This window comes from Manacus vitellinus, unplaced genomic scaffold, assembly GCF_001715985.3.
Source record: "Manacus vitellinus isolate BGI_N305 unplaced genomic scaffold, ASM171598v3 scaffold_8_pilon, whole genome shotgun sequence".
NCBI classification, from domain to species: Eukaryota; Metazoa; Chordata; class Aves; order Passeriformes; family Pipridae; genus Manacus; species Manacus vitellinus.
The window spans coordinates 17,778,162-17,798,955 of record NW_021940864.1 but is presented as its reverse complement, the minus strand read 5'-3'; the positions used below and the strand labels follow the sequence as shown (position 1 = coordinate 17,798,955).

The 20,794-nt window shown below is 33.2% G+C and overlaps 1 protein-coding gene across 1 annotated transcript in view; it reads left to right on the top strand.

Annotated features, from left to right (window-relative positions):
* Window positions 1-20,794, top strand: part of DNAH8 (dynein axonemal heavy chain 8) — a 120,945-nt gene that overhangs the window by 71,644 nt on the left and 28,507 nt on the right. The window contains exons 59-74 of the mRNA XM_018084995.2: window positions 2,188-2,380; window positions 2,785-2,907; window positions 4,563-4,693; window positions 4,986-5,139; window positions 5,561-5,725; window positions 6,304-6,530; window positions 6,909-7,027; window positions 9,661-9,764; window positions 10,658-10,834; window positions 12,163-12,330; window positions 13,521-13,733; window positions 14,973-15,110; window positions 15,437-15,564; window positions 16,315-16,486; window positions 17,730-17,885; window positions 19,157-19,312. Coding sequence (XP_017940484.1) covers window positions 2,188-2,380; window positions 2,785-2,907; window positions 4,563-4,693; window positions 4,986-5,139; window positions 5,561-5,725; window positions 6,304-6,530; window positions 6,909-7,027; window positions 9,661-9,764; window positions 10,658-10,834; window positions 12,163-12,330; window positions 13,521-13,733; window positions 14,973-15,110; window positions 15,437-15,564; window positions 16,315-16,486; window positions 17,730-17,885; window positions 19,157-19,312 — 2,524 coding nt within the window. The remainder of the gene's footprint in view (window positions 1-2,187; window positions 2,381-2,784; window positions 2,908-4,562; window positions 4,694-4,985; window positions 5,140-5,560; window positions 5,726-6,303; window positions 6,531-6,908; window positions 7,028-9,660; window positions 9,765-10,657; window positions 10,835-12,162; window positions 12,331-13,520; window positions 13,734-14,972; window positions 15,111-15,436; window positions 15,565-16,314; window positions 16,487-17,729; window positions 17,886-19,156; window positions 19,313-20,794) is intronic.

Sequence of the window (20,794 nt, the reverse complement as noted above, 5' to 3'; positions counted from 1 at the left end):
CAATATTCAACATAGCTGCAAAAGATTAAAATGGAATTTCTCTGCTTTAAGATGCTGACTACATAAATACATTCTATTGTAGATGATTTAGCATGGTAGCAGGCAAGATGAATACATAACAATTGTGTTATATTCAAGCAGAGTCAGGCTTAATTGTATTATTCTAGTAACTTTTCAACATAATGGCAAGAGCAAAGGTATAAAAGCATTATAAGCAGTTCCATCTCTGGTTTTGAAATATAAGAGGGACAAAGGGAAATCCTCTTAAATATATATTGGTATGTGGACCTTAGCATCTACTCAGTGGAAACAGGAAAAACCCGATATATATGAAACTTAGTGTTGAATTGCACACTGCCAAAACTTGTGGATGAAACAATTGCCCTCCATTTCATTTAAATGTTACAAGCAATTCCAAACAAAATATAGACCATTGTCAAAAAGTTTTGTTTACCATCCCTACCTATATCTTCTAGAATCCCTCATTTTCTTGCATGAGAGTTCTGAATCACTGACAAAGGCCGTCTCATTTTTCCCCAGAAAGCGCATTAGCAAACTTGAATTAAGAGCTGAGGAAGATTTCTATTATGACCAGTTTCAATATCCCAAGAAGAACTCTAATCCTGCTCACTATCTCCTCTCTTCTAAGATACATATGCTAAGTTCAGAAAATGTAGTCAGGAAATCTAGAAGGAAATCTTATTCATCAGTTTTCAAGAACACAAAAATGAAGGCCAGACTTTTCTACTGACTTTAATAGTTATTATTATTGTAACCAGAGAAAGCCTACTTAGTGTAAATCCAACACAAAGTCTTAAGAGTGCTGATATTTCTAACTGCCTGAACTATCATGTATTATACAAACTTTCACATTGGCTGATATATATATACATACACATATGCATTTATATGTACCACAGAGTGCTGTTGATATAAAAAGGGGAAAAATGTTTAATTTTAATTTAAAGTTAGGATCAGACCCACTGACGCAGTATACAGTGTATTATTTTCTGATTTCAAGTTAGGAGTAGTATCATTGACATTTACTGAAACGGTCTTTTATTTCTATTATTTGTTGTGGGGACTTTAAACATGCATGGAAGATATGTATCTGCACAGATATGTTATATACTAGAAAGAGGGTGAGAGAGAGTGTAGTCATGCAGGCCCTTCCTGCACACAGCTTTTAGGTTTCCTAGTGGTTAGTATTATAATGTCATCATGAAACCCCTCTAACAAGAATGAAACTTATAATGTATATCTAGGCTGTCTCTGCACTATAGTTCTTCAGTTCTTATTTGAAAACCCAGAGCACTGAGCTTTTTCATGTTTATTCTATTTTCCTCTCAGTGGTATCACTGAAAAGAAAAAGAAGTCAATAAATGAAAGTTGGGGTTTTTTGTACTTTGACATTCACAGTTGGAATTCACTTTTTCTGGGGTCTATGTGGCTCTTGCCTTTTATGTTTGTCAGTAACTACCAAGTAGCATTCTTGGTTGCTTCTCAGATAATCACAGCAACAGACTACTTTGACAGAGCAGTCAAAGATCTGATCTGTATTAAAATCAGATTGAATCTACCAAGGGAAGCAAATAAAGTTGTTTAAACTATGACATGTAGTCACTAGTATCTGTTTGCAGACTTTGTTTTATTACTCCCTCCAACCCCAACGTATATTCCCCTCTGTAATTTATGGGTTTTGGTGTAAGGGAGGTTGAGAATAGAATCAGGTTGTACTGACATATATTTATCTTCCTTTCACTATTCCGTGTCTCATTGCAGTTTCATAGGCAATGCTATAATAACATAATTTATGCTATTCTACTGCATGTTAAGATGATAAGGGTCACTTAGCAATGGTTTTTTGGGAGAGAATTCACCCTTTTTCATTCTGTCTCATCTGAAAAATTAAATGGTCTGTCATTGCCTAGTTCCAGGTGAAAGTTGGAAGTAAAATTATTTTTTTTGTTTTATGTTTTATGTGACTGACATACTTTAGAGTATGGAAGCATTTGATTTCTGTGAATGTTACCTAATCCATTTCTGTGACTATTGTCTATTATATATTGTCTAATATTTATTTTTCCTTGAAATGTTGTGTTGGTTTTCTGTAGTATTTAATTACCTGTTTTCTCCCTACATAACTTGAAATTTTTTTTTAAAGTTGTAATAATTTATGATTTTTAGATTTAATACTCCTGAAGATACAGCCTGGTTTGATAAAACTATTGCTAAAACAATGGAGGAATATGTGGATGCAGATTTAACCGAAGTTCTTGAAGCTGAACCATATTTTGTAGACTTTTTACGGGACGAGCCTGAAGCTACTGGTGAGGAACCAGAAGATGCTGAGCTTCAAGCACCAAAGGTTTATGAAGAGGTATTTCATTTTACACATAAAATACTAGGCACTGAAATTTTCCTTTAATTTATGTTATGTTGCTGACATCTTATAATTTTTGTTGAATACCTACCACATTTTTTGTGAAAATATATCTAGATTTTTCTGGTTAGTATGCAATAAATTATTTTAGTGATGTTAGAGTTAGTAATGCCATATAAGTGTGTTTTATTCATTCCTATTCTCTGTGCTTCTTTTTTTTTTCACCATTAGCAAAACATTTCTGCTTAAACACAATTGCAATCTTTACAGTGAATTAGCAAGATAATATCATTACACTGGCCAATGTATAAACTGAAGTTTGTGTAAAAATAGTACAGTTTTAAAATTATGAAGGGTCATACTAGTGTTGTTACTGATTTTGGTTTTTTGTTTGTTTTCAGGTTCCAAACTTTGAATTTCTTTGTCAAAAATTGCGGGCGTATCAGGGACAATACAATGAAAATATTAGAGGATCATTTCTTGACTTGGTGTTTTTCAAGGATGCAATGACACATCTTGTAAAGGTTTTGTATTGTTACTTTTTTATTAGTTTAAATATCGCAATAGTGTCCTGATTTAAGCAAGCTATGTTTAGAGGGCACATTCTGGAAAGCTACTCTTATCCCCAAACCTTCTTGCCATTTTTGCCTAGTCATTTTCAAGAACTAGGAAAGAGCTACAATCATTTTACCTGTATACATGTTTTATAATGAATTCCTTCTTTAATATATTTGTTTAACCTTCCACGTATTCAGAGGTATGAAGATTTTCCTTGATAGGAAAAGTGAGCTCATAAAGACTTTCATTTATATTTTGTATATGGAATGATTTTTAATAATTTAGAATTCAGACAACACTTCAAAGGTTCACCTGACAGGTGACCAAAACAACATGAGTTAGAATCTGACTGGGTGGGAGGCATGAAAAGAAATATAAATCAAGGCTGCAGTAGAATCAGTGTGTAGGGTAGAATTTAGGGCAGAGTATGGTTCTCAATTTACAATCATTTGTACCCCTATGCAGAAAGGAATATATAAGAAAGAAATTCATCTGAAGTCAGAATCTAATTCATGGGGGGAAATAAAGACAAAGTATGAGATTTGTTTGAAGCACTGTGTCTCAGGTTTAAGAAGTTGTGTTAGTTATCTCAGGAATTAGTTTGGATGATCTGTTCACTGAAAGACATTTAAAAGTTGCTCTGAAACAAAACCAGATGGAGATGTTTTGTTCTTTTCTAGCCGACCTCAAAGGAAGTAGATGAGTGTTTGTTTTGCATTTAAACAGAAGTAAATGATTTTCTTTTTAAATATAGTTCATGTGATGCTAGGTGAATTTCAGAAGACCTTGGAAGTCTCTGATGCAGTTAGTGAGAGCAGGGCTTCTTTGTGCTAAAGTGACAATAAATTCAGTCACTCGCATAATTTCACATTGAGACTTCTTTAATATAGTTATCTGGATAGGCTTAGAGGAAACTGTGCATTAAGCCAAAATTTCTTAGAAGGAAAAAATTATTATAGTTCAAAGACTCGATGTAGATGCCAATCTTTTGCATTTCATGCATAATTTACATGAGGACCAAAGCATAATGAAGAATCTGAAAAGTAATAGTGCACTAACATATAATAAAACTAAAGAAGATATGATGTATATAGAGGACATGTGAAAAAGCAGTAAGACAGTAAATTTATAATCCAGCTTTTGTATCAGAGAGACTTGGTAAGAAAACTATCACAAAGGAAATGTTGCAGGTAGATAAAATAGAAGGTAATACTAAAGGATAGTTTAACTCTGTCCAAGTCTTTCAGATTCCTAAAATTAGGAATGTATTATGTTTGTTCTTCTAGCTGAAGTTTTTTTGTTGATATTTCTAAATACATTCAGGAAGATGCCTTCAACATAAAATGGACCTCTAAATGTATTAATGTATTTAAATCCTATGTGTAACTGATCATAACCATCCCATATTCTTATATGCATCTTCTTCATTAGTTACACAAAATTCCTAAAGAATTTACAAATACTCTTTTGAGAGGAAAAATTTTCTGCAAGTATCCTTTTAATAATCTTTACATTGTAATATGGGAAATTAAGTGTAAATCATAATAGATTTTTAATTCTACTAGTTAATATTTAAATTCAAAATTATTAGCGATATTTTCTTTCATTGTTTCCTATATAGATTTCCCGGATTATCCGGACAGCATATGGAAATGCTTTACTTGTTGGAGTTGGTGGTTCTGGAAAACAAAGTCTTGCAAAGTTGGCCTCCTTCATTGCTGGCTATAAAATATTTCAGATCACTTTAACCAGGTAGGAAATGCAAGAAATATATAAATCACATTTATGGTATTGTGGAGGGGTTTGGGGGAGGCGTTTTGGTGTTTTGGTTTTTTTATTCCCAATAAATTCTTGTCTGATTTGTATACAACATTGGATTTAGCCTGACTTGAAAAGGGTGGACAATGTGTTAGCTATTCCTGTGCCAAAATATGTATTTTTACAAAAGATGTTTGCATTATCATTTATAAAATGCTATATTCCAAAAAAATGCAGTATTATGAGTTGTTTTTAATTGAGAGGTAATATTCCTTATTGCTCCTAGATCCTATAATGTTACCAATCTGGCAGATGATCTAAAATTGTTGTATAGAACAGCTGGACTAGATGGACAAGGCATCACTTTTATTTTCACTGATAATGAAATAAAAGAGGAGTCATTTTTGGAATATGTAAATAATCTGCTGTCTTCAGGCGAGGTAAGAGTCTCAACTTGACAGGCAATGTACTTTGGAAGCAGGAAACTGTAAAATTTGTTCTCACTAGCTTACTTATTTTAGTAATAAACTGTAGACTCGAGAATGATTAAAATATTTCAACTTCTAAAATAGGGAGTACTCTGGGTATATATTCCCTTTATCTCTATTTCAATGTAAGCCAGGACAATATAAAAGTACATGATGATTTAGTGGCCTGTCAAGATCTATACTCTTCCAGAGTTAGACTTCCTAGTTTTTAATTGAGTTACGTAAGTCTAAATCAAGGAAGAATTTGCTTTTCAGTCTAAATTGTGTATGTGCAGAGAAAGATATACACATATAAACAGAAAAATATTTATAAGTTCTATAATAATTACATCCATGCAATTAATTTTTTTATCAATTTTTATTTTATAAAAAGATTTCTAATTTATTTCCTCGGGATGAATTGGATGAAATCACCCAAGCATTAATAGCCGTGATGAAAAAAGAGATGCCTCGGCATCCTCCTACCTTTGATAATCTCTACGAATATTTTTTAACTCGAGCAAAGAGGAATTTGCATGTTGTCCTCTGCTTTTCTCCAGTAAGTTTTTTCTTTGTATTTCTTTTCCTTACTTCCATTATTAAACTGTCCCATATGGTGTGAGAGGATTAGTCAAGTTTTATATTTTTAAGGAAGTTTTAAGATGCATAATAAGATTACCGAAGTCCAGTTGTAATTGCTGAGATAATAAAAATAATAGTAAAGTTGTCAGAACTTAACATCAAAATAGTTAAAAATTAAATAATTCCTTATGCATTCAAGTATTATTATTTTATTTCCCTGCAATATTCTTTCTTAATATATATCAATGAATGTATCTTTTTGAAATCCTTGCTTGTTACTTGAAAACAATATTTTGTTGGAAATTAAAATGAAGTATTTGACATTTCAAAATATTAAAACATATACATTTGTCATGAACTTCTTTCTTCAAATTTCAGAAAATATTGAATGTTGAAAATGTAGCAAAATACCATTAGAAAAGAAAAAAAATTCATGGTGTTTTAAGCAGAAAATAGTCGAAAAAATATACTACTTAGTTGTTTGTACAAATTAAACAGTTTGATTGACCTTAGATTAAGAATGGTATTGTAAATTAACAGTGATACTCTCTTCAGGTTGGTGAGAAGTTTCGTGCACGTTCTTTGAAATTTCCTGGTCTGATATCAGGGTGCACCATGGATTGGTTCAGTCGATGGCCCAAGGAAGCTCTTGTAGCTGTATCCAGTTATTTTCTTTCAGAATTTAATATAGTCTGCTCTCCATCAGTTAGAACGGAAATAGTGGAAACCATGGGTGTCTTTCATGATATAGTTTCAGAAAGCTGTGAGAATTATTTCCAAAGGTAATATTTTCTACAAATGCAATAATTAATCCCAAAAATGTTGCTCATTATAGTGTTTTTTGAACTCATTGTGTTATATATATCTGTAAGTGAATTTTAAGACTAATAAAAAATTAATGTGTTATATCAATATATCCTAAGGACATGAAAATAATTATTATGTTGCAAAGTCTTTATCTTCATTCCCACTATCCAACAATCTTTAATATTGCTTATGTGGACAAAAACAATGTAATTGGTAGTAAGGATTTGCATTATGAAGAAGTTTTTGAATGAACTGAGACTTGATTTATATAATTTCCTCTTTCATTGGAATTAATCATATGTACATATCAAAAATAAGTGCGAAGTTGACGTTGCCAATATTCTTTGGTTTAGGTATCGACGAAGAGCTTATGTAACACCTAAATCTTATCTCTCTTTTGTCAATGGCTACAAAGAAGTTTATACTGAAAAGTTAGAGAGCATTAGTGAACAGGCTGAACGCATGCAAACTGGTAAGCGTATATTTCCATGTATGATCTCAAATGATCTATTTTCACATTATGTAAATTTTCCTCTAGGGGTCTCTTGCCAGTTTCTGAAATCAGGACTTATTATCAGTCCTCTTTGAGATAGGGTAAAAGTCTGAGAACCTTGAAGATTTCAGATGGTGGGTTTCATTTTGGGTTTTTTGTATTCTTTCTACAGTTTTTCTATTTCCAAAAATAACGCAAAAGTAGTAATCTAAGTAGCTTCAGCACTGTCAACAAAATGTCATGTAGTTTTTAGTAGCCTCTGACATGTCATCACAAGTTTCCTATGTGGTCTTCAAAACAAAATGATTGTGTGCATGTGAACATGTACATGTATATGTTCTACTGCAGCATCTGTATATCACTGATGCTTAGAAAACCATGTCTCAGCTTATAGGCAATACTCTTGCCAGTTAAAAAATATTCTAATTAGCTTCACTTGCACAGATAAAATGTATTACAAAAGAACAAAAACACTGGTCATCGCTGACTACAAATGTGCTCCACTGTTAACTGCATCCTAAGGAACATTCTCAAAAAATTTACTGTAAATTATTTAGCTACCATCTCACACATCCATCTTTTAATCCTTAGTCGTCTTCATCTAATGTCCAAAAAGAATTCGAAGGTTAAAAAGATCAACCTTGACAGTTGTTTCAGTTTGTTAAAATATCCTGATATGGGATTTCAATTTAACGCTATTAAGCTCAGCTGAGATAGTGTCGCTCTTTTCATCTCCTTGTTGAAATGTTTGTCCTGTATGTAAAGATGTCTGGGCCAATTCAAGTTTCTTGTAAAATGGGAAAATTCTAAGAAATATCTCAATCAATACTAATTTCTAGAAAAGTGTCAGGTGTGCCCTGGGCAGCTGCTGCAAATGATCCATTTATTAACAGTCCATCAGAAATAACATAGAGGATGTAGAATACACAGTTTTGGTTATACCCACATAGTGATAAACTGGTCCCGGCCCCTGTAACTAGGACACATATCCTATGAAGAGCAGCTGAGGGAGCTGGGGTTATTGAGTCTGGAGAAAAGGAGACTTAAGGTGGACCTCATTTCTCTCTACAGCTACCCAAAAGGAGACTGCAGTGAGGTGGGGTTTGGTCTCTTCTACCATGTGTCAAGTAAAAGTATGAAAGGAAATGGCCATAAACTGTGCCAGGAGAGATTCAGATTAGAAAGTAGAAAATATTTTTTCACTGAAAGAGTGGTTAGGCATTAGAATAAGTTGCCCAGGGAGGTGATGGATTCACTGTCTTTGAAAGTGTTCAAGAGGACACGACAGTTGGGAACATGGTTTAGGGGTGATTATGGTGGTGCTGGGTTGGCAGTTGAACAAGATGATATTGAAGGTCTCTTCCAACCTTGATGATTCTGTGATTCTGAAGAATTGCAGTAGCCTAATCATGAGGCAGCTGTTTCAGAAGAACAAGAGATATACTGGAAGAGACTGCATGTGTGTGTGAAATGCGGTAGCAGAAAATTGGTGAGCCATCACAGAAAAACAGTGCACATCAAAAGTGTAAATGCAAGTGTGTGCTGACTCAAGCCCTTAGGGAGAGAGGGCAATAAGGGGAATTGCTTCCAGGCAACTTGTATGACTTAAAGATTCAGTGATAAAGAAAAGGGTGAGGAGAAGTTTCAGCATGCAATGTGGAGCTCAGGAATAGCCAAAATATCTTTGCACAAGTCTGTGAGCAAGAGAGAAGAGAAAAAAAGAATCTATGAATGCATGGGAAAGATTGAATATATAATAATTATAGAGGGACCAAACTCATCTCTTTCTGAATGCTCCCAGACACATGGTGTGATTCTTGGGGTGTCCTGTGCAGGGCCAGGAGTTGGACTCAATTCTATGAACTGTTAGGCTGAGTGGCCTCTATGGATGGTTTCTTCAGCACATATAAGAGCTATGATGAGACTGGCCCTAAGCACATATGTGCTTTTCTACACTCTCTGTCACTAGGAGAGGGTAAAATCAATATTCAGGAGCTGGAGATCATAATCTTGCTGTGATCTTGGGGTCCACTTTTGACTTCACTTCTTCCTACATCTTTCCAGAATGAACTGCCTATTAGAAGGCAGTCATGGGTCCTTATGTCATTTCTTCATTCAATGACACAAATGAAGTATCATTTGGATTTTCTGATTGCCCCATGACTTTATGACACAACATATCCTTGACATAGCCCCCTCTTTTTTTTTTTTTTAAGAAGTCTATATGAGCATAAGCATATTTTATTGCAGGTAATATCCCAGCTATAAAATTTTGGGTACTGTTTATAGCTATAGCAAACTAAAACTAAGTAGTATGGATTTCTCCTTTAGAGAATTAAGGTTGTTTATAGTAATTTTGTGCCTGTGAAAAAATTTATATCCATAGGACATAAATAGACACAATATAAAATATAATCACAATCATGATAATATGACAGCTTACACATACTTTCTCTCCTTTATATAAATTAAATGAGACATAAATTTAAATTTGCATAAAGTTAAATGAGAACACAAGGTACAAGGCATGTGAGATCTGGAGCTAGATTGTATTATCTAACTAGGAAAAAATGATGTTTCAATTTTTCTGAATTTTGTCTTTTTCTTAATAGGTCTTTCCAAGCTAATGGAGGCCAGTGAATCTGTTGCTAAGCTCTCTAAGGAGTTGGCTGTTAAGGAGAAGGAACTGGCTGTGACATCTGCTAAGGCAGATAAAGTAAGTACTTGAGTGTTAAGTAGAATCAGAATATAGAGTGGGGTAAAATGCTATTGCAGAATTTTCTCGTAATTTGCACAATCCAAAAAATTTGTCTTGTTGTCTAAAATGAGGCTTCAGTCTTCTCTCTATGGCTTCAGTCCTCTCTCTGTAGCCTGTTGATTTAGCATTTGCTTCTGAAAGTGAGGCACTTTAAGACTGCCTCACCTCACTCAACCAACAGAGATTGAGTGCTTTCCTTGTTCTTCTTCCATTTCTTACCCACTCATATAAGTATCATGTTCCCTTTTTTCCATGGCTTTTTTTTTGTGTGTGTGTGCTTGATTAACATTTGTTAAATTTGGGGTTATATGTGCACTTACTAGCAGATAGGAAGTTAACATGACAATGGCTTTTACTATTTCAAAATTCCTTAGAAAAATGTTCATCACACTTCAGTTTCAGATTTTGCCTTTTCCATTAACAAGGTATCCGTGTGTTCGTGGGATTTGTGGTCTGGTAGAAATCTGGTTGCAAAAATTACTCTTTGGAAAGGTGTGTTAGGGAATGGATTAATATAGACCTTCTGTTTTCTGGAAGATACCATAATGCTATGATGGTGCATATTTAATATAGAGAGCAAACTTTTGGCTGGTGATTGCTAAGGGACTGCCTGCATTCCTCAAGGCCTTTAATCTCATGAGAGAAATATATAATAGAAAGGGATGAAATTAAACTTCTCACATTTAATTTTTATTCCATAGTTATATGATGCCATATATAGTTAGCTGTAGTTACTTAGGGTTAGCTTTATATTTTTAGTAGCTGTTATATACCTGTTTTATCTTGTGTCTGATGATCACTTGTTCCACCATTTTGATTTATGCATTTTTTGTGTTTATTATCAATTACAGGTACTGGAAGAAGTCAAAGAAAGTGCTGAAGCTGCATCTAAAATAAAACAGGAAGTCCAGGGTGTGAAAGATAAAGCACAAAAAATCGTAGATGCAATTGATTTGGAAAAACAGGAAGCAGAGAAAAAATTGGAGGCAGCTAAACCAGCATTAGAAGCAGCAGAAGAAGCACTGAAAGTGAATGTCTTACATTGTTATTAGTATAGTACTATTTGCATCACCAGTGAAAGGCTGGAGCCACCAACATACATTTGTCACTTGGTTTTGACTGCTGTCATCAGCTCTTCACTGTTGGTGGACATGTCTCTCAGGAATATTTATGGCACTCACATTTTACCTTAAACACATAGAAACTATTTTGTATTATTTTTTGCTTCCACCCTAATAATTGATCATTATGAAGGTGTAAATCTTTCCAAAAGCTACAGATGCCTTTAGAGTATCTGTTACTCTGAATTCAAGAGAATACTCCTTGTGCTAACAGAATGTTTTTAATTTACACTTAAGTAGTTTTACCTGTCTTTTAAGACAAATAAAAGGCTGTCTCTTCACCGAAAAACCACATTTTATTTTGAGAGAAACAGGAAACAAGGGGTATTCAGGATCAGAATCAGGGTTCAGAAATTTGGAGGCATTGCTGTGGTACATAATTTCATTATTCTGCCCTGAAAAATTAAACAGTAAAGAACTCTGGAATCAGAAATCTATGATGTATTATATCCTGAAGGCCTTCTGTTCCAGTTACCAGAATTTATGTGACAGAAATGATTGAGAGGAAAAAGCAAAAAAAAGGAGCAATGTTTGCTTTTACATTGTCATTTAGATAATGAGATGAATGAAACTTCCAAAAATGGTTGCAAAGTTCACTTATAAAATGTGTGGACTTATAGAATGGTTTCTGTAATGTGTCTGTAACTACTCCTTCTAGACAGGTAGTGCTATGCCTGTATTTTTATATACAAATTAATATATTATTTTTGAATTTTTTAATAATTTATTAATTTTGTAATGGTTGAACTAAGCAAAGTGTGACAGTGATGCTTCTAGGAAATTAAGTTAAAAATGGTATCTCATAATAATTTAAAACTCAACACAAATAACCAAATCCATCTCAGAATAAATGATAATAACACTCAAAAATCTGAAATACTATTTTATCAAGGAAACTGATTTTAATTAGGTTCCATGCAATTTTACAATGTTCTTTTCTTCAAACACTTAGACTGATGAGTTAAGTTAATGTTGCTGTATGTAAATTTTATTTTTGAGTGATGTTTTCAGTACTGGGAAGATATTCTTGTCTAATATTCATTACAATTATTAAAGTTTCATGAACCTATGAAATTTGTTAAACTAAGCCAAGTTTCTTGCTTTTTTTGGTATGTACTTAGTACAAATTTACTTCAGAGAAAAGCATTGCAAACAAACATTAAAATCAAGATATTGAATAGGAAAACAGAATAATGGTATTGATGAAGTATTCTGCTACATCTTTCTTCAAATAGACTATCAAGCCAGAGGATATTGCTACTGTTAGAAAACTTGCAAAACCTCCTCACCTGATTATGAGGATCATGGACTGTTGTCTGCTACTATTCCAAAAGAAACTGGATGCAGTCACCCTGGATCCAGAAAAGCCTTGCTGCAAGCCATCGTGGGCGGAATCATTAAAAGTAAGTAGAGTTTTCAAACGGTGTTTCTTAAACATCAGAAATAGAATTTGCATATCAGAGAACTTACGCTGTTTACCGAAAACACGACAGAATTTTGTAAAAAGGCAAACATATAGTTTTAAGATGGACATAGATAGTATATAGATGAAGTTTATCTGGTAGAAATAGCAGGTGAATTGCTTGGAGACTTTTGCAGTAGGAGCTTTAGAGTTTCTTTGCCCTGTTCCTAGCACATGGCCTGATAGCAAATAAAGAAATCAAACCAGTCATGCTAACCATACATAAGCTAAAGACATTCTGGAAAAGCCCTCTTTGAGAACTTGTATCTTCACATTTAAAGTCTTTTCTGAGCCATTCAAGCTCCTTGTTTGTTTGAAAGATTAATTAAATGACTAAGAGATAGTAGCTTTTCCCATTCTGTGTTTCAATATTCCTGGCCCAAATTCCTTGGTCAGCCAGCCATTTTTTCCTCCCAGACTTTGATCTTCTCTCAGGATACACCTTGATTTCCATGGCTTCTCTTACCATTCTTTAAATTCTGTTCTCTATGTCTATTAGTGTATTAATATGTCAATATTATTACCTTGATATTTTTTCATGCAAATGATGAAAAATTATGTATATTGGATACAAATAGTGCTCTTGCTTTTTATTTATGCTTTTACAGTAACTAAGAAATCATCAAAACCTTTTGTTTTCCACTGACATAATAAAATGGGTTAAGCAGTTTTTCCATTAATTGTCTTTAAAATACTTAAACACTCATTAGAAGAAGTTAAACCCAATGATTTCACTTTTCAGAATTTAAATCACATTTCCAAATGCATAAGCAGTTTTTTGCATTCTTCAGGTAAGTTGCAAATATATCTCTGAGGCTTTATTTTGATTCTTTTTTTTTAATTACATGGTGTTTCTTAAATGTTTTTAAAATGTCAACACAGGAATATAGAAGATGGAAAGTACATCAATAACTTTCCAACCTAGTTACTGGAGTGTACCTGCTTAAAACTCCAAAATAATCAAAGATGTGTGGGAGGATTTACAACTGACTAACACAGCTGTAATATTTACTATATGAATTACCTTTGCTTACAGAAGAATTTTGGGAACACTTTTTAAAATAGTCATCTGTAAACAAGGTTTTGAATGTAAAATGTTTAAATAACTCATAAATATGTTGGGTTTTGCAGCTTATGAGTGGCCCATTCTTGAGCAATCTACAGAACTTTGCTAGGGATACAATCAATGATGAGACAGTAGAATTAGTCCAGCCTTACTTTGAAATGGAAGACTATACACTGATGAATGCTAAAAAGGTGTGTGGCAATGTGGCAGGACTCCTCTCTTGGACACAAGCCATGGTGGTATTTTATGGTGTTAACAGAGAAGTCTTGCCTCTTAAGGTAATACAACATCTCTTGCTTTGTGTTTGCTTACCACGTAATTTAGTATAGTTTAATTTAATAGGATTCTACAAATATAGATATAGATAATTTTATTCAGACATAATAGCCTGTGATGTTAGTGGCTAAAGATGATAAGAGCAGAAAAAAATGTATTCTCTTCTTGATTCTAGGCAGAATGCAGAACAAAAAATTAGCCTAGATTAAATTTATGTGCTCTGGTTTACTGTGTATAGGAAAGGTGTTTACAGTCTTTGTTTTTATAATGTTATAATTACTTTATAATTGTTTTCAAAAGGTTGTACCAGGATCTTCATTCCTTCTCTAAAGAGCCCTGCAAACAGAGCTTTGCAGTTATTTTACCTTCTTTGCTTTCACACAGTAACTTAAATGCAGTGGAGGACTGATATCTTGCCCAAACATTGACTTTCTGAAGAGATTCAGAGCTCACATCAATAAAGGAGCTATGTTGCAATAATAGGAAGCAAATCGAGTAAAACATTTTTAAGAGTAAATTTTACTTTATTGTGGGTGTTCTTTTTCATGTTTATGAAACTCAAAGGCAGTGATTTTTGGTTCTAAACAAAGATTTTCCCCTAAATGTAGCACACTTTAAAAAAAAAAAGAGCAAAGCCTAAGTTGATTCCAAACATTTTGCACATTTTTGTCTCTGGTAGAAGAGTTATTTACAGAAGCAACAATAATACAGATGAATGATTCAAAAATAATTTCATTAATTTCTTGCATTTACTGTAAATATGACTTTAGGAGCAACGGGAAGATTCACTGTTTTAGGACTATTGTTTTATAGTGGTTCAAAGCAATATTGTTACATGATAAAGGACCAATCTCCTATTGTGATTGCTGGTCACTACAGAATGTACAAATAAAAAAGAAAATAAAACATAGAGTCAAGTAAGAAGACTGAGTGATTGTTCCTCTAGTCTAATCAATATATACAGATCTGAAACTTTGCCTTCTTAACCAGCTTCTTGAAATGTAAATTTTTCTAAAGGAATGTTGACAATATATAGTAGGAACTCTATTACTATTTAACAAAAAATCTTATCTGCAGTCCATATGTGATATAGTTTTCAGATTAAATGTTTTTGATATTTATATAAAAGTTACTTTGACATATTATTGTCTTATTATTACCAGCTAAGCAGGCTTAAATAGTTCATTGATTTATATTCACATCTTATATGATTGTTGTTTTAATATTTCTTCTCTTTGCAGGCTAATCTGGCAAAACAGGAAGGTCGCCTGAAAGTAGCTAATGCAGAAAAAGATAAGGCTCAGGCGGAATTAGATGAAAAGCAAGCTGAACTGGATAAAGTGCAGGCAAAGTTTGACGCAGCAATGAAGGAGAAAATGGTGAGATAAAAGTATTTTAGTCTTATGAAAAATACTTACATACAATACTGTCAGGATTTGCTGCAAACACACATTCACCAGCTACCTTGAATAGCATGGATGAGATTCAGGTATAAAAGTAAGAGATTTAAATCTATATTCTCTCCTATTCCCTTATTTCGGTGAATAGGAGCATGATACACAATAGATGCCCTTAAGAGTTCTCATGAATGAGTTTTAAATAAATAAAATAGCAATAATAAATATAAGAAGATGAAAAAATATAAAGTAACTCTAAAGTTTTGCATTTTATGATTAATTTATGTAGGACATTTTTTCAATTTTAGGACTTGGAGAATGATGCAGAAGCATGCAAAAGAAAGATGCAAGCAGCCTCTGCGCTTATAGATGGACTGAGTGGAGAGAAAGTTAGGTGGACTCAGCAAAGCAAGGAATTTAAGGCTCAGATTAAAAGGTATCAAATTCATTACAGAAAAAAAAAGAAAATACATGTAAAAATTGAAGTGCTAGTAAGCAATTTAGTAGCTTTAATGGTCGTACATAATTTTCTTCCTGGAAATCGTAATATAGCAACACAATCAAATGAACTATCCTGAAATCTGAATTTTCCTCCCATAAGTGAATACATGAGTGCTGAGTGCTTGTATTTCAGTTAAGAACAATACCTCTGATTTTGGAATTTACTTCCAAAGAGATTATTACTAGTGCTGTTATGTGCCTGTATAACAGCTGCTTCTTCAGCCCCCTAATACTGCACGTCATTCCAATGTCACTGGGGAAGTAAAACCTTCAGATAGGCTCAGCTTCTGTAGAACACTTATATCACCAAAAATTTCCTGTGGGGAAACTGGGCATTTCTGGTGAGGTCTACTTGTTTTAATAGAACTAGTTTTGTATCCTCGATAAATATTTTATTGCATATATATTGCATATATATTGTATATATGCATATATTGTATATATTTTTAAGAAATAAACAGTTTTCTTGCTTCAGTTATGAGAGAAGAAATAGTTGTCATCAGGGTTTTATTGTTTTGTGGTGTTTTCATATGATACCACTCTTAAGTTTTGCCACAAAAATACTTCGCAAACACAAAGAAACTGTTTGTTTGAAATCTTCTTATATTTCAAAAGCTGGTTGTCTAAATCAATAGGAATTGAATTTGTAAATCACCTTTTAATTATGATTTTGTTCCTTTTCTAGACTTGTGGGAGATATACTGCTCTGCACAGGCTTTCTTTCATACTGTGGACCTTTTAATCAAGACTTCAGGAATCTTTTGCTTAAAGATTTATGGGAAGCAGAGTTGAAAGCTCATAAAATCCCCTTTTCTGAAGATTTGAACCTCATTTCTATGTTGGTAGATCAACCAACAGTAAGTTCTTGGTGCTTGGAGGGTTGAATTTCTATTAGCATATTCTGTAAGTGTTAGCAGAAATTATGCTTGCTTTGAGCAGAACTATAATCCCCAATATTCTCAATATTGCTGTGCTATGTAGTTCCAAATGCTCTTGGCAATTTTTGCTAAACATTGGAGTGTTGAGCAATGGGTTAGATAGGTAAGAAAGTTATAAATAAGTGACGAATAAAATTAGACCATTCCCAATAAGCACACTTTTGAGTACCTTATTTTGAGAGCCCATCACCACAGTTATACATATCTTGTTGTGGTTTAAGCCCAATCAGCATCTAAGTACCACTGGAAAATAAAATTGGAAAAAAAAGATAAACTTCTTGGGCTGAGATAAGATCAATTTAATAATCGAAAAAATATTTATCAATAATAATGTTGATACTACTACTAATAATAATAATGCAACCCAAGAGGAACAAGTGATGCACAGCAGAATTTCTCACCACCTGCTGACCAACACCCAGCCCATCCTCAAACCACAGTCAAGCCTCTTTCGGGTAATTCTCTCACTGAGCATGGCATTCTATGGCCTGTTTGGGTCAGCTGTCCTGGCCATGCTCCCTCCCAGTTTTTTGTGCACCTCCTTGCTAGTAAAACATGAGACACTGAAAAGTCCTTGACTTAGGGTAAGCTCTACTGAGCAGCAGCCAAAATATCAGTATTATCAACATTATTATCATACTAAATAAAAAAAAAAAATACAGCACTGTACCATCTAATAGGAAGAGATAGAACTCTGTCTCAGACAAAACCAGGATACTTCTAAAACAGTGGGTTTGGTTGCAATTTTAAAAAAGAGTGCATAAAGTCTTTTCATTTAATGTGAATGTATGAGAAATCAAACAGAGAGCAATACCAGAATCTTAAAGTTTCCTTCAGTAAATATTAATCCCCAAAAACTCTCTTAGCTTGGTTTTCTTTTAATTAATCCCAATGTTTAATTTGTCTGTCAAGCTGTCTTTTGACATCTTTACACTTTTAAAATATATTTTTAATGATTCTATGTAGTTAAAAAGATTGATAAAAATAAATTCCTGGAAATATTTTTACATCTACATTATTAATTTTTCAGCAGGTTTAGATATGCATCCCCTTTGGCTTGATGTCCCTGTTCTTAGAACAGTTGTAATTGAAGGATAATTCCGGTGATATTTTATTCCAAACTACCTTTTTTAATTTTTTTTTTTTTTACTTTGTTCTTTAGATTAGTGAGTGGAATCTTCAAGGACTACCTGGAGATCATCTCTCAATTCAGAATGGTATCATTGTCACTAAGGCATCTAGATACCCGCTTTTGGTAGACCCACAAACTCAAGGGAAAACATGGGTTAAAAATAAAGAACAGGATAATGAATTGCAGGTAAACAGAATTTCAAAGAAATAACGTGCTCTATTATAGTCCTTCAAACATTATTACTTTAGAGGAGGTTTGCATTTGAGTCAGTGTAATCTGAGATAACTTTAACATGTATGGAGACTGACAATTATGTAGATGCATCAGCAGGAAACTTGACAAGAGCTGTAAATCCCTCTCAAGGACTTGAAAAAGACCAAGACCATATAACTGGTACAAAATCTATCAAGAAGCATAAAAGAGAAGGAAGTAGCCTTTTGTTCAAAATTGGTGAGTATATTCCCTACACAAAAGAGGACAAAGATGTGATAAGTACAGGAAAAGAGTAAAATATGAAATCATTAAATGAGAGTAAATTGGGCAACTATTAGTAACATTACAGACAAAGGCAGGATAAGTTACAGCTCTGAAAATGTAAGCAAAGCAGTTAAACTGATGCAGTCCAGAAGATAGAACCTGAGAGGACGTTCATACCTGAAGTTATTGCTACAAAAAGAAATTGAGGACAACCAGCTGAAACCAAACCCAATAAAAATTTGCCTGTACTAACATTACTTCACAGCTCTTTTATAGCTTAATCCAACAGGGTAAAATGTGTGCTCATGAAGTATAATATAAAAAAGTTCATGTGTCACTATTTGCATCACAAATGAATTTTCCCAAGTGATATAGCATGAAGAAGGGAATCTGCATTTTAAAACCCTTAACCTAAATGTTACAAAACTCTTATATCCTGAATATCAATAAATTTTGGAGGATTTAGTATTAGTTAATTATATATAGTTTATTTATTCAGGTTTTATGAATCCCATTTCGTGAAATGTCAGTCTGGGTTCAAAATATTGTAACAGCAATTCATTTGTTAGACTGAATTCATATTTCCCGAAAGAATTTCTCAACACTTCAAAGCTAAAATCAGAAAATCTAGTCCTCAGGACATGGAACAGAAAATTAAAGGTTAGGTGTCTCTGATTTCAAAAATACACCTAACATCTTCAATATACAAAAAGCTGTACCAGTTTTATTTGGTACATTATTACTCTCACAATGAAGTTTTGAGGATTCGATTACAGCCAGCCTTTTAATGGTACTTTTCATTGTACACACAAGAAGTATTTCTGCATAAATTGCTGCATAGTCAACATTTATATTATTTTCTTTAAAATGCAACTAACAGAAACAACGGGAAAAGTTTCCATAGTTAGATCTGTGATTTTCATGTAAGACTTTCAGGAAATGTTTTTGCCCTTACACCAATTTATAATTTGCTTTTTGAGGTAACAACTCTGAATGACAAGTACTTCCGACAGCACCTAGAAGACAGTCTTTCACTGGGCCGATCACTCCTGATTGAAGATATAGAAGAAGAGTTGGATCCAGTCCTTGATAATGTATTAGAAAAGAATTTCATGAAATCTGGATCTGCATTTAAAGTTAGTAATCAAACAAAAGAAGTGGAATAGGTAGTTTTGTGACAAATGGTATTTTACCATTATTCCAAACCTCTGCTGAATCAGGTAAACTTTGTATTCAGTAAAGTGTAAAGAATCAAACAGAACTAATAAAATACAGGAGACAGAGCCTCAGCTGTATAGTAAGTTGATGAGTCTAAAATTTGAGTTTAACTGCTAAAGTTACCACTGAAGATTCCAAACTGGAACCAATTATTTTTATCCTATTGAACGCTTGAAATATTTTCTCTTGATTTTCACACTTTAACAGAATTAATAGAATTGAAAAGATCTCTTCCTAATGGGAAGCACTGATTGTGGCAACTGCAAAAATCTTTAATCAGTTTAAAGCTGTTTTCAGATGGAACAAGCCAAAAAGCACAAAGATTTATTAATAATATTTATTCCCAGCCTTGAAAAATCATGAATCTTTCTGACCATCAATAGATAAATAAATCACTCCCAAATCTTAACAACAGATCCCTTTCAAACATTCTGAAATAAAATGAATGCACATGCTGTATTATTTCTAAATAATGTATTGTAATGTGTATGTGTGTATATATATATATATATATAATGTACATATATGTATAATAATGTAATTTATTTTTATCAAATAATCTTAATTAAGTGCCTGGGATATGAGAGAGAGGGTAGACCAGATTGCTGATAACAATGAAAGTAAATTGTTGCTATTTTTGTGCAGTAGTTTTATTTTGAATGTTAGTGCAAATATGCTGAAGGGAGTAGCTTGGTCCTACTCCTTTGTAAAGCAGTTATTTGAAGTGGCCTTGGAGGTTCATATGTTGGAGCCACCTATGTCCCCCCACCGCCCCATGGCAGTGGAATTGGAACTGTATGATCTTTTCCAACACTAACAATTCTATGATTCATATTATGATATACAGTAATCAGATTTCCTTGTGCACATGCAGCTTTTGAGTTAGACTGCCATTTTGGAATATCTTAACTCTGTAAAAATTTCTTTGGAAAACTCTGAATAAATTTTGAATTGCTTTGGAAAAATTCTTTGAGATCTGCTTAATCTTGATAAAGATAGAATTTATCTCCAATAATTTATGTTACATTGTTGGATCATGCAATTCCTCTTTTTTCTTGAACACAAGAGAATAATGATTTCTATTGTGTTTCTGTGAGGGTCAGCAGTTTCCACCATCTTCATTCGAGGTGTAATTAGAAGCCCAGAGCCTAAACCACATGGTTCTGAAGCTGTTAATCAGAACCCACAGTGAAAGTAACCCCTATATTTAGCTAGAGGGGAATGCTGCATTTATAATATACTTTATGTTTGGTCATTGACTGATATTTTCCTGAAAAATTTGAATTGTAAAATAAAATTCCTCTCTTTGGCATTTCAAATAAGGTTAATTTTTTTTCTTGTCAATATTACTGTGTTTAATAAAGCTCCTTTTCCTCTGTTTAATATTATTTGAACTTACT